The 12747-nt window shown below is 50.2% G+C and overlaps 3 protein-coding genes across 3 annotated transcripts; 2 read left to right on the top strand and 1 right to left on the bottom strand.

Moving 5' to 3' along the window:
* Window positions 1–265: 265 nt before the first annotated feature.
* UCRPA7_687 (putative fungal specific transcription factor domain containing protein) lies at window positions 266–2347 on the top strand (the record flags this gene model as incomplete). The annotated part of the gene is made up of 2 exons (XM_007913281.1): window positions 266–402; window positions 733–2347. 2 exons carry the CDS (start codon window positions 266–268, stop codon window positions 2345–2347), a joined length of 1752 nt encoding a protein of 583 aa, XP_007911472.1.
* A 994-nt stretch (window positions 2348–3341) lies between these two features.
* UCRPA7_686 (putative fibronectin type iii domain-containing protein) lies at window positions 3342–7196 on the top strand (the record flags this gene model as incomplete). The annotated part of the gene is made up of 8 exons (XM_007913280.1): window positions 3342–3744; window positions 3819–4092; window positions 4175–4342; window positions 4524–4557; window positions 5105–6318; window positions 6369–6675; window positions 6757–6861; window positions 6915–7196. 8 exons carry the CDS (start codon window positions 3342–3344, stop codon window positions 7194–7196), a joined length of 2787 nt encoding a protein of 928 aa, XP_007911471.1.
* Window positions 7197–10523: 3327 nt separating this feature from the next.
* UCRPA7_685 (putative ankyrin repeat protein) lies at window positions 10524–11921 on the bottom strand (the record flags this gene model as incomplete). The annotated part of the gene is made up of 2 exons (XM_007913279.1): window positions 10524–10589; window positions 10644–11921. The coding sequence occupies 2 exons, from the start codon at window positions 11919–11921 to the stop codon at window positions 10524–10526; spliced, it is 1344 nt and encodes a 447-aa protein (XP_007911470.1).
* Window positions 11922–12747: the final 826 nt, after the last annotated feature.

Genomic DNA, 12747 nt, shown 5'->3' with positions numbered 1-12747 from the left:
ATCCCATTTCTACCATGCACGGGCCACGACGTCTCGGCATCGTGCTTTGCAAATGCTCACTCCACTACCCACCCACTCAAATCAAAAATCTCGCCTTCCGTTCCGTGTCCCCACGTTGCGCGTCTCAAAACGGCATGATGCTTCCGGGCCACCGTGATTGATTGATTGATTGATTGTTCTCACCACCCTTTGATCGTCGATTGCTCAACGAGCCCACCGGAATATCGCATTCAACTGACAATGTCACAGACTCACTCCGGAGCTCATGCTCGAGTGCGAGATGGTCGTCAACAAGACACTGCCGGCTTGTGTCGCCTTCCACAAGCCTTCATTCTTGCAACAGCTCAAGAACACCATGCTTGACCCGGCCATGGTTAATGCACTCCTCACTACTGCCGCTCGGTAAGTCATGTCATCCCGTCTCATTTCACTTTCTTTGCCTTTTTTGCTACAATGCTTTGTATCCGATCCCGTGTCATCTCATCCCCTTTCATTTGCTCTTGGTGCATTGTGCAGCCATTTGTGGACGCCTCTTCGTCGACCGCCTCCACGATGCGTTCGCTAGAGCAATCCCGTGGTTCCACAATGCCGGGTCGACTGCCCAACCACGTCGGCCGCCGCCCGAGATCTACCTTCACCGCAACTCAAATCATTGCCCATTCAGCCACCGCCATCTTGCGCGAAGATGCCATGCAATATCTATGTCATGCTCGATGGCTAACACTTCTGCAGCCATTCGCCGGTTATGATTCGCCGATATGGAGCTCATGGGGGAGGTGCCACTGCTGCCGCAGAGCATTTCGCGGCCAAGACTATCGGCACGATTATGCAGTCTCTGGACCATCCCAGCTTGGCTGATATCCAAGCCCTGTGCCTGCTCGTTATTCATGAGTGGGGATCACGCAACGCTGTGCGCGCTTACATCTATCTTGGTCAAGCGGCACGAATGGCTCAGATGTACCGTGTCGTACATACAAGCCACGGGCAATCCGACCCCGATCGCTTCCTCCAGGAGGAGTCTTTTCGCCGTGCTATGTGGCTCATCTACATTTTGGACTGCTTCCTGACCAGCAGCCCCGGTCGGTTCCCAGCTTTGTCGGCCCGCGATGTCAGCGATGTTGCCTTGCCTTGTCAGGATATGAACTACAACTTTGGCAGCCCCGTGTTTGTCCGAACCCTGAGTGGAATTGCCCCCTCCAATGCTCCGGACCCGAACAGTCTTGCCGAGGTCGGCGAATTCGGCCATATTGTCCTGGCTACCAAGGCTTGGCGAAATGTTATTGAGATGATGACTACAACGACCCTTGAGACTTTCTCTGAAGAGGAATGCATTCAGCTTGAAGATGGGCTTGACGCTATCCGCCAGTCCCTGCCCCATCATTTCGCGGACAAGCCTGGACAGATTAATCTGCACATCACTATGGGTAGCGGCTATGTATTTGCCATGATTCATTGTCTTCTGCATTGCGCAACCATCTTCGTCAATCGCCGCCGCATTCTGCAAATGGTCACTGCGGAGAATTTCAGCCAGGAGGCATGGCGCATGGCTCCCCATAGCCAAGCTCAGACGGTGGATCGCATCTTCGCCGCCTCTCATAGCATCATCGCGATGCTCGCGGCACTAGAGCATGGTGCAGACAAGAACGCGATTCTGTGTTTTCCAATCTTCATGCTTTTCTCTGCATTCACCGCCGGTTCAACAGTGGCTTATCTCGCCCTGAAGGGACTATCTCCGCCCAATGTGAATGAGACTGCGACTCACATAGTACGTGATAGTCTGCGCTACATGCACGATGGTGCTGAGTCGTGGCCTTTGGTTATTCCCTGGAACCGTCATCTTAGCGTGATGGCTAAGGTTCTGCGCGAGGTCAACAACCAGGGCGAGCGGGCTCAGTCTCGCGAAGACAGCAGGGTGCCAGTGCAAGGATCTCCATCGGTTAAGGACGATATCACAAGCCAACCTGACACGAACCCTGATGCTATGGAGTATGATCAAGCTCCTCCTCCGCCAGGTTCTCAGCAAGGCATTCCCACACCTCAGATGGAGGGACGCGGCAGTGAGCCTCCAATCCCTAGGCGTCCTGGTGTCACTACAATCAATGGTGGCTCTGCAGGTGCATCCACCCCCGCCGACGGCACGCCACCCCCAGCGAACAATAACTCGGGCCCGAAGATGGAGTCGCCAGACCCTACCTCATCCTCGTCTGCAACTGGTGGACAGCCTCCTGTAGCGCCTCAACAAGCAGGCGGAGAGGTAGACATGACTGCCGCCGAACTGTGCGCTGCTTTCGAGCGCCAGCTTCTAGAGCTCGATGACCTGGCGGCTTTCATGGGAGGTGGAGTGTGAGTTCATCTTACGATGGGCCACCAGTGTCTTCTTTCCTTCTACTAACCTGTCGCCAGTGCGCCGACCTAGATTTGATCCTTTAGTCGATTTCATTTTGCTTTCACATAATCACTCGCGATGAAGAGGCGGTTTGGCATACCTCAAAAAAGGGTGGGAATTGGGGCGGATGCGTTTGATTTCATCAGTGACTGGGTATTGAAGACCTGTCGCTGAGAGTTTGATGATTTTTCACATTGCCAAACTTTTTTCATAATCCTCTCTCCATCTCCATGGCGAAGGCGTTTTTGTTCGCTGGTATTGCCGTGCTGGCAGTAACCAAGCTTCAACACTTTCCGCATCCTGATTTCGTTTAATGCAAACTACAGTGGAGGACTGAATCACTGGAGTTGTAGTCTTGGCCATGATATCTAGGTTCTGGCAACTAGTACTTTGCTCTGTGTCTTCCAAAAAAATTCATGGGCTGATCGGTCGGCGAGTGGTCGAGGGCGTCAGATATACCAGGTTGTGTGGAAAGTCTCACTTTATGTTATTGACTCTGTTTGGTTTTGTACATGTACAACATATTGCGCGGCAGTCGCGATTGAAGCTTCGGATTGCTCTCGCAGGGCCATCTCTTGTGGCGTTATAATGGAAATGGAAATGGAAATGAGCTGGCTTGATATTCAAGTTACAGACTTTGATACTCATCAAACACCAATCTCTTCGATTAATTGGCCTCGTGATGTGTGACGTGTCCGTTCCATGAGGCCGTCTCGAGCCGATGATAGCATCCGTTTCCAGCCAACTTCAGTGAGCTGGCCAACTGCTCCTGATCTTCAATGACGCAGGCTCAGTCAAAACATTGTTCTCAATGATCATGAGTTCTAGACTCCCTCGTGAGTGACCGTATAAATAACCCCTAGTATGCTCTCCGAGTCTATATCCAAGCAATTTGGCAGATAGCCTAACACCCGACTTTCTTGGCCTTCCAATTTAGTAGTCAACACACAGCAAAATGGCTGAGACAAGTTCGTCTCCAGATTCGTCCGAGCCGGCGAGTCCATTGAACAGTCCCTCGCCGAAGACGGTGTCCCGCGCCGATCTCCGAGTGAATTACGAAGGCCTGCCTTTCGAGGGGAAGGTGATCGCAATCACCGGCGGTGCGACAGGCATCGGGTTCGCCATAGCCAAGTATCTTGCGTACCGGGGCGCAAAGGTGTCGCTCATGGATTGGCGGCCCCTTGAAGACGCCGCCAACTTGATCTGCGCCACGCTACCACAGACGTGCTGCCGTGGCCGACCAGACATAACCGTTGATACGTACCTCGGAGATGTGGGCGACAGTGCAGCGGTGAAGAAGTGGGTTGCGCACCTGAAGGAGAAGCATGAGAACATAGATGGCTTGGTCAACAATGCAGGTGTGTAATTCTTCTACCCTTCTCGGAACAGGATCCCTTCGGCTCTCAAACTTACACAAGTCTTCACAATCAAGGCATCTGCAAACCTCACACAATTGAGGAATCCGATGGAGACCGCTTCTACGAGACCATCGATACCAATGTGCAGGGCGCCTTGAACTGCACACGCGAGATGGTGCCTATCCTCCGTGATGGCAGCAGCATCGTCAACGTCTCCAGCATGCTAGGGCAGCACGGGGCATTTGGCCTCGCGAACTACTCCATTGCCAGCCACGGCGTGGAGGCGCTGACGAAGTGCGCAGCAAAGGAATATGCCGGCAGAGGGATCCGTGTCAACACTGTTGCTCCGTGAGTACATCCCGTAGATTTCTCATTCCCATTCCGAAAATCCTGTCTTCTTTCTGCTAACAAGAGGTTCATTTGCACAAAGTGGCTTCATCAAGACTCGTATGCTTGACAAGATGAAGGCTGGTGTGAATAGAGTGCTGAAGATGACGGACAAGTGGGACGAGGGCAAGATTCCGGTGATGCTCAGAAAGTATGGCGCGCCGGACGACGTCGCTGCGGCCGTCGCGTTTCTGCTTGGGGACGGAAGCAAGTATATTACTTCAACTGAGATTCATGTCGATGGAGGCTGGCAAGCGAATTAGAGAACAATCCATCACACACTCTGATCATGGGTTGGGGGGATTACAAGGGATTGTTCTGATTAGTCTTTTTAGGGCTGGTCAAATTAGTCTGCAGAATATGTTGCGTGCTACACAGAATTAATTGAGCAGATTCATAAGACCTGAACTCACCTTGGGTTTCCTAGTATGAGATATATGGGCCTTTAGATGAGAATTGAGGTCTAGGGTTACGACCGCAAAGCTGACAGCATGTGCTACATAATTTGGTCTTGTGTTCCAATAAGTGTTACATTGTTTATACCATTTTTATCTTCGAACTGTCAATGAAATGCATCCCTAATGACGATGATGTGTTGTTCCCATTTCATCAGAAAAGATGACACCTGCTCCATTGCAAACACATCTACCAGCGGACATCACCCACAAACCGATTCCTTCATTTCTCTTTTGGATGTGTTGAAGGCCAGACCAGTATGAATACGAGTTTAAGATGAATAACAAAGCACAAGTGTGCACTTCCAGGCGATCGATGCTGAGTATAATAACTCACCAACAACCTTGAACACCTTCAAACCATAATGCATACTAGCTTCCTTTTTAGAAGGTCAACTTTTGTTCTAGAAGCTAGTGCCAGCTATACTAATAAAATTACACAATTCAATAACTCTTAAAAGACTGTATAGTAGTAAATAGAAAGATATAATAAATCTGAATCTAATATCGTTGTTCAGCCTGGCGGAACAGGCTTCGATATCTTCTGGGATCCACCGGAGGGTTCATACAATATTGACCGCTATGAATTGATCTATTGGGACCGTGATACGCCGGGTGCATTCATCCAAGGGTATGGCACCCGAGGGAGAACTACCTCTGTGGAAGGCCTTAACCAAGGCCATCGATATCTGATCTGGGTCGCCACGTGGACAAACATCGGTGGTGGCTTGCCAGCAGGTGCGAACGGTATCGTGGTCGGGGGTGGTACTCCCCCTATGCCGACCAACCTTCAGGTTTTTACGACGAATGGGTACACGGTCAAGATCCCCTGGGATGGCTCCCCGTGGGCAGCGGGCTACCGTGTGTACACTCGCAACATCAACAATGCGACCGATTACCTCAAGACGGATGAATGGAGTAAGGTCACGAGCACATGCCATGGCATCACCTATCTCTTTCCTGGCGCTTGGAACTACGAGTTCTGCGTCGTCTCGTTCAACGGTGACCTCGAGTCATCGTTACATAACTGCGTCACTGCACCTGAGACCGAAACCCCCGAGGCGGGCGATTGCCCAATCGAGGATCCAGGCTCAGATGAGGGTACATATCCAATTCCGGATGATCCCGTTGATCCGGTTCCAGAACCTGTTGAAAGTCCGCCCGACCCATCCGCTAATTGCGCCGCCGTTCCATCCTTCTTCGCTCTTCCTGGAACTGTAGGCGAAATTGATCATGGCCTGCAATTCTGCGCAGCGAAATGGAACGCGGGCGTGTTCCCAAACTTGATCGAAGCCAGGGCCGACAAGGACGCCCTACGCTATCTGCGCATCCGATATACCGATGGATCCGAGATCACCCAAGGCGTAGCCGTGGCGGATGATGGCCATAGCCGATATGGTACCATTGAGTGGGATCCGTGGAAGGAGCACTTCGATAGATTCTCGCTTTGGGCGGGTGGTTGGAACAACGGAGTGGGCCGCATCGTCATGGAAATGGCTAAGCACTCCCAAGTCGACGCTGGCAAGTACTGGGACCCTAATGCCGTACCCGTGGAGATCCTACCCGACCGTGGTACAGCTGGTCAGGGTATGCTGCTGGGCTTCTTCGGAGCTGCCGATGACGCTCTCGATGCACTTCAGCCATACTTTTCCAAAAGCGCTCCCGACAAAGTTATACTGCGAGACTTTGAGTTTACTCCGACTTGGGAGCAGCTGAACTCACGACCCTTTGCGTACGTTGCAGCGTCCTGGTCAGGCTACAAATTACTAACCGCTAACTTAGGGATCGAGGTATGACCGCTATATTAGGGCAACATCTCTTGGAAAATAAGCGCGATGATAAGGAAGTCGTGATGGGATTCGAGTCCTACGTGGTTATAGAAGTTCAGCATAAAGGATCTTGGTCCCATACTGACGCACATGAGAAAGGTGGCGAGTTTGGCACTACTATAGGCACTGAGTTGTCCTATAAAGGTGGAACACCCTTTGCAAGCGCGGAAGGAAAGGACAAAGTCGAATTCAGCGGGAAGTATATTCAAAAGGATGTCAGAATGAGTTTAAACAGCGAGGAGGACACGACGGCTAAGAGGGTAAGTGGTTTATAAGGTCTCCTTTTTTTTCTTTTTCTTTCTTTTTTTTCTCTTATCGGCGCCCGCTCACAATACACATAGATCCAACAACGGTTTAGATCGTCGACCACCCTTGGTCCAGGCGAGAAGGTACTATGCTCCACCGTTGTAATGCAAAGCAAGCTTAATCTTCGTTATACGGCTACGGTAAGTCCTTGAAAGCATGTCATTGACTTCCGATTACTAATACCTGACGTCAGCTCGAGCACATATTCAAAGATACCACATCTTACACGTATCCCGTAGCAGGCTCCTTTGACCAATCCGAAGCGAGCGATGGTGTGACAGTTTGCCAGGATATTCATGATGGTGACGCACTTCCTGACTCCTATGTCACGATTACCGAAAGCGGTGCGTACTGCGTAGATGGTAGAAGAGTGGGAGATCTTGGGATGTCAGATGCCGATTTGCTTGCTGCGTGTGGTCTTGATCAACTGGACTCCGCCATCATCGACATTGTGACTGTATGTTGTCTTGACTAGAAGTTTTAATATGAAGTAAGAGTCTTTCTGTGGGATTTTCACTTGAGATTTAGACGAGTTAATATAGGAAGTCGACTACGGCGACCTCCCATATAAGACAGTCACTATACCATACACGTTAACAGTTTTCTACTTCAAATTGTATATGATACACCCTAGTTACGGGCCACATAAATCTTTCTCAAGCTTATATCAGGTTGATCTTACTATAGGATCACATGTTCTTAACTCCATCGAAAGTGATGCTGGACAGCTAACAGAAATCACCTAGGTGTCGTCAGACTTGGCGCATTGCATGAGACCAGTGATCAAGAGTGGAACAAAGTAACTGATATCAACCGGTATGGTGCTTTCAACCCTTTTATTCGTCGCAGGGGTAGCGTGGTGAAGGTTTCATGGCTGGTACATATGGTCATAAGGACTTCAGAGCTGATACTGCTAGCAGTCATGGCCTCATTGGTCTCACCAAGTGTGCGGCTAGAGAACGGGGCCATAGGGGAATTCGTGTCAGCTGTGTCTCTCCGTGAGTTCTATTTCCACTGGTTCTATTTATTTTTTTCTCCTGCTTCCTCTCCTCACATGATAACAAAAGAGCTTGGCTAACAATTGAATGCTGATCACAAAAGTGAAGTGGCCTCATTGACACCAATTCATGAGTAACATCAACCAAAGTATAAGAGTTAGTCAACCGCAAATATGCAATTGGAAAGTTGGGGCCGAACCCATGATTCTAGGCAGAATCGGTAGGAGAGGCGAGGGTGCTTCATTGGTTCTCTTTCTACTTGGAGCTAAAAGCAGATATATCACTTCAGCTAACATACCTAGTGATGGAGGATGGAAGCGTTGAATGGACAATGCTGCGCTTATAAGTCATGGCTTGCAAAGGTCTTCTATCATGCCCGATATCTCGGTTCTTCGCTACATTGTTTATTTCTGAAGAAAAAGTTGCCTTCCAAATCTTTTATGGCAAACACTAGTACAAAAGTGATATTGTCCCCTGCAATCCGCTTGAGTATTAGACCAAGAACCCAGTGCACAACCAAATGGTTTAATTTTCATGATATCATGTCTCTTTCTTCTACTATTACACTTTTGCTGGGCCTGGTGCCCTGCCCCTCTCTAGGTCATCATGCATGCCACCTCGGCCTCTCTCGTAGCTTGGCCGTGCCCAGGAGATAGCATTGCCACTCCCAACGCTGAATTTGCGTACACCATTGGGCCGATGGATAGAGACTGGTGATGCCGCAGAATTATGTCTGTCATGAACCGGATCATAACTTGATTTCCTCCATGATGGGCCGTCAAGTCCCCTCTTCCTCCACTCTGGAAGTTCATCGGCGAGCGAAGGCCGCCCTGCTGAGGGGAACGTATCCACCCTGTCCCACGTTGCCTTGTCAGATAAATGGTCATCTTCGTGGCTTCGTCCCCGCCGGAATAGCCCTAAAGTAGATAAGAATGCATTTTGCACAGCATCAAAGATATCGTTCACCGTGAAAGCCATCGCGATAAGCGGAACTGATATGCCCAGTCCTATTCCAAACATGTATTTGGAGACATAACCCATCGTTAGATTCCCGTTCCAATCATCGAAGTTGATGGCGAAAAATGCCGCAATAAATGACATCGGTAGGAAAATTATGGTAACTATTGTGAACACCATAATTGTCTGCCCCTGCCTCGCTGCAATAACTGCTTGGTCCCTGGCGAAGCGAGCTTCAAGCGCGTTCGAGTGTTTTTGTTTGAGGTCCAACAAGTGCGTCAAGCTCATGTATATGCTCTCAGCTTGTCGATCCATCCGGTCGATGTCCTTACGATGAACTTCGAGCAGACGCTTCTGCTCCCGTGAGCGTTTTCGAATCTCGTGGACAATGGCCTCCGTGACTCTGCGGCTGCCTTCAGGCCTTAGCTCATCTATGATATGGCTTTCAAATTCAGCCAAAATTGACATTTGAGAGTCAAGAACCACAGCAAGAATGTTCAGCTCGTCCCGAATGTCTTTGATTTCTGCAAGGAGTGAAGTTTCAACGCCGATATCGAGCAGCGCATCAGGAAAGACGGGATCCTCATCCGTCTTCTCGTATTTGATTGACGGCGAGAGCCCTCTAGCTGGCCGACGGCGGTGGTGTTGCAACCATTTGGCTGACATGGCGGAGGCGTTGTTGAAGCGATTAAACAGCTGACTTTCGCGATTTGTGACTAAACCGATGGAGCTTTCAAACATGTCTAAAAATTGGTAGTCCTGATCATCCATGCGATGTCTGTCGAACATGCCGGAGCAGCGACTGGTTATTAGCACTGCCAGATCATGAACAGAGGAGATCGGTGGTCTCGTCTTCGCATTTGTCTCCTCAATAATGCCATCAAGAACATTTAGAGGGTCTTGCTTCGGTTGATCCCATCGTTGAGGAAAGCAGGTTACTACCAAATCTGCGGCATTGTTAGCTTTGACAGTGTGCCATTTGAGGACTCATATTTACCTCGTCCGATCATCCACAGCCACAGTTGATCAACCATGAACACCTTGGGCTCGGCCTGATGTCGTCTGCAGTATCGGTAGACAACCTGGTCCCTGTCTCTAGCCGACGTATCTATACCGTGATAGAAGAATTGGTCTAGCGTTCTCGGAGGATGTAGAGGTGGCATATCATTCAGGTATGCGTGAACGAGTGTATAATCACGCGTTGCTTGCTCTGGAAGGTCTCGGCCTGCTCGAACATTTCGTATTGCCTCACTCATCTTGTCACGACGCTCATCGGTCTCATAATGTAGAAATGGCATCTCTGTCGTTAGCAATGGAACATAAAAAGGCCACGGGCAACCTACGAAAAGGACTAATTTGGAATGCGACGTAGGGAGTCTAGACGCTTCCCAAGCAGCCTGAAGCGGGATCCTCCCGGTTGATGGCTTATGCTCTTTCGTTCCAGGTGCGTTTCCTGGAGGACCCTTCGTCCGCTTTCCTCGTGTAGGATGGCGCTCAGCAAGCTGCTCTGACCGAGTTTTCTTTTTTGAGTCGGATTTGGGTGTACTACCCTCCGGGTGGTCTGGGGTCTTTTTCGGTGTCCCGTCACCACCTGTCATCGTTGTCGATATAGTGGATATTGTGCTGACTCGGCTGAGCTCTGGTGACTCCTCGGACAGCGGTTGGAGAGAGCTGTCTTCCTTTTCATTGTTCGGAAGTTGAGGCGCGGAGATACGCTGACAATATGTTCTCATGAAGTGAGCATGGGCTAGAGGTCCACGGTGTTCTTGATCGAAGCACTTCTCCAAGGCTTTGAAGCCTTCAATGTCCCTATGACCACCTTCTACGAAAGCCTTTGACAAGAGAGTCTATCGATGTGTCAGGGGGATGAATTGCAAGGGGAAGGGGGCTTGGAGTACCTCAATCCAGGCAATCTAAGGTCAAATTAGTTTTCTGAATCCGTAAAAGCCCGACGTGAATGAGCTTACATTATTAGCAGGAAGGTGAACCCACCTGAACGACGGTTGGTACTTGATGTTTTTAGGCAAGATCGGGATCGTTGGTTTATCCACATCTTTGTCCCAGCCATACAATAGGTCGTAGACCGAGTGCTTGAACACGAGTTGTTTCCTACCTTCACGAAAATCGCCAAAATCGACAACCGTGGCCTCGAAGGATTTGCATGCGCTCTCTGCTGCCGGAGATAATCGACTAGCAGCTCTGGCCGGTGAAAGGAGCTGTACAATCTGCTTGTGACGCATTTCTGCAGCACATAGCATAGGAGTTCGATCAAAACTGTCTTTGATAGCAATGCTGGTCTCTGGCTTTGCAAGAAGAAGCTTCACCACTTCCTCATACCCGTTGAATGCTGCCCAGTGAAGTGGCGTCATGCCATTCGAGAGCTCCGAATTCACGTTGGCATTGGCTGCAAGCAAGATGGAGACAATACCAGCATGCCCGTTCTGCGCTGCGTTGTGAAGAGGCGTCCATCCACCGTCACTGATCAAGCGAGGATTCGCACCATGACCGAGGAGAAGTTTGACCATCTCCTCATGACTACTGTCCGCGGCCAGATGTAACGCTGTGCGCCCACGGTTGTTCGAGGCAGATATGTCCGCTTTCTTGCCCAGTTCTCCATTCAGCAGAGCATCCACAAGGCGCATGTTGCCGCGAGTGGCAGCCCAGATGAGCGGCGTCCGCCCAATATCATCCCGCGCATTGATGTCGGCGTTCTTGTCGAGCAGTATCTTTAGGGTATCCATTGTCCATTTGCCAGGCTTTTCAGACGCAAGATACAGCAGTGGTGTCTTGCCGTCCCGCTCACCTATGTGCCCTTCTCCATCTCGGCCGTCTACGTTGGCACCATGTTCCAGTAGTAGCTTGACAACAGCGTTGTGGCCCCGCATCGACGTTCCATAAAGCGCGGTCTGGCCGTTTCGGTGTCGCCAATTCGGATCAGCCCCATGTGAGAGCAATTCGGCGACCACAGCAGCGTGTCCATTCTCGGCGGCTTTGTAGAGGGCGGGGATTTCGTTCTCGCGGCGGGTATTGACGTCGGCGCCGTGTTCGAGGAGGAGGCGCACGAGGGACAGCTTGCCTCGATTGGCAACCTTCTGGAGCGATTGGCGCAAGGCGTCGCGGTCTGTATGTGAGGTCCATGACGTCTCTTCAGCCAGGATATCACGTACTCTGGCTTCGTTGGCTTGCGCCGCCGCGGCAATCAGGCGGAGCTGGCGCTGGTCGGGCGCACTGCTGGCTATGCTCATTGTTGTAACGAGTCGCGCTGCTACGAGCGAGCGCGTTATCTGGCAGTGCCTTTCTTCAGGTGGTTTTCGCCATGATTAGGAGGAGTGGAGAAGCTTGATGCGATCCCGATCCTACACTCTCCGAGTCGTGATAAGTCTAGTCGAAGTCTGTGAGGGAACACTTTGTCGAAATTGCTTGAGAATTTTCACAAATGCAATTGCAAGCTGACCGAGATCAGATCGGCTTTTGGGTGGCTTGGTGGGGTTTTGTGCAGGGGTCTTACAATACGATCGACGAACCATCCCCGCATTTGATGTGTCTTGGAGAGGTCGTTTCTTGGTCCAGTGACACCACACTTGTTATAGTTCTATCGTGAGCAGGTTGCTTAAATGAATATCTAGTCAAGCTGCATGCTAGGTAGAACATGTTATACTGTGGGGTCCTGGCTATATGGACTGTTGTTGTAATCACTGTTGCGACTTTCTGAAGTATAGAGTTGTCAGACTCTGGGAATTTTTCATCAAGTAGAGAGGTCGTACAAGATATTTTGGGGGACAGGTACGAAAAGTAGGTGAGCTGCAGTAAAGTGCATCCAAGAGCACTAATTCTTCTGCAGCGCCAGCTCAAGATTAAATCTACGACAGGTCTCAGCGTTGGGGCGATACTTGTAATATTTATCTATGAGTTTATTGCGTGTGTTGGATAGTGAGTTATGTATGGCATCTTATGGATTATCTTTGCTTACGATGGATAGGTAAATTTCGGTTTATTCTTCCAAACGAGATACTCTCTTTCAGCCAGCGAGCGAAAGGCACTGCCGTGACCCAATCCGTTAGGTTTGCCTTC

Source organism: Phaeoacremonium minimum (genome assembly GCF_000392275.1).
Source record: "Phaeoacremonium minimum UCRPA7 unplaced genomic scaffold PA7_03_scaffold_39, whole genome shotgun sequence".
Classification (NCBI taxonomy): domain Eukaryota; kingdom Fungi; phylum Ascomycota; class Sordariomycetes; order Togniniales; family Togniniaceae; genus Phaeoacremonium; species Phaeoacremonium minimum.
The sequence above is the reverse complement of the archived record's forward strand: the minus strand, read 5'-3'. Positions and strand labels throughout refer to the sequence as shown.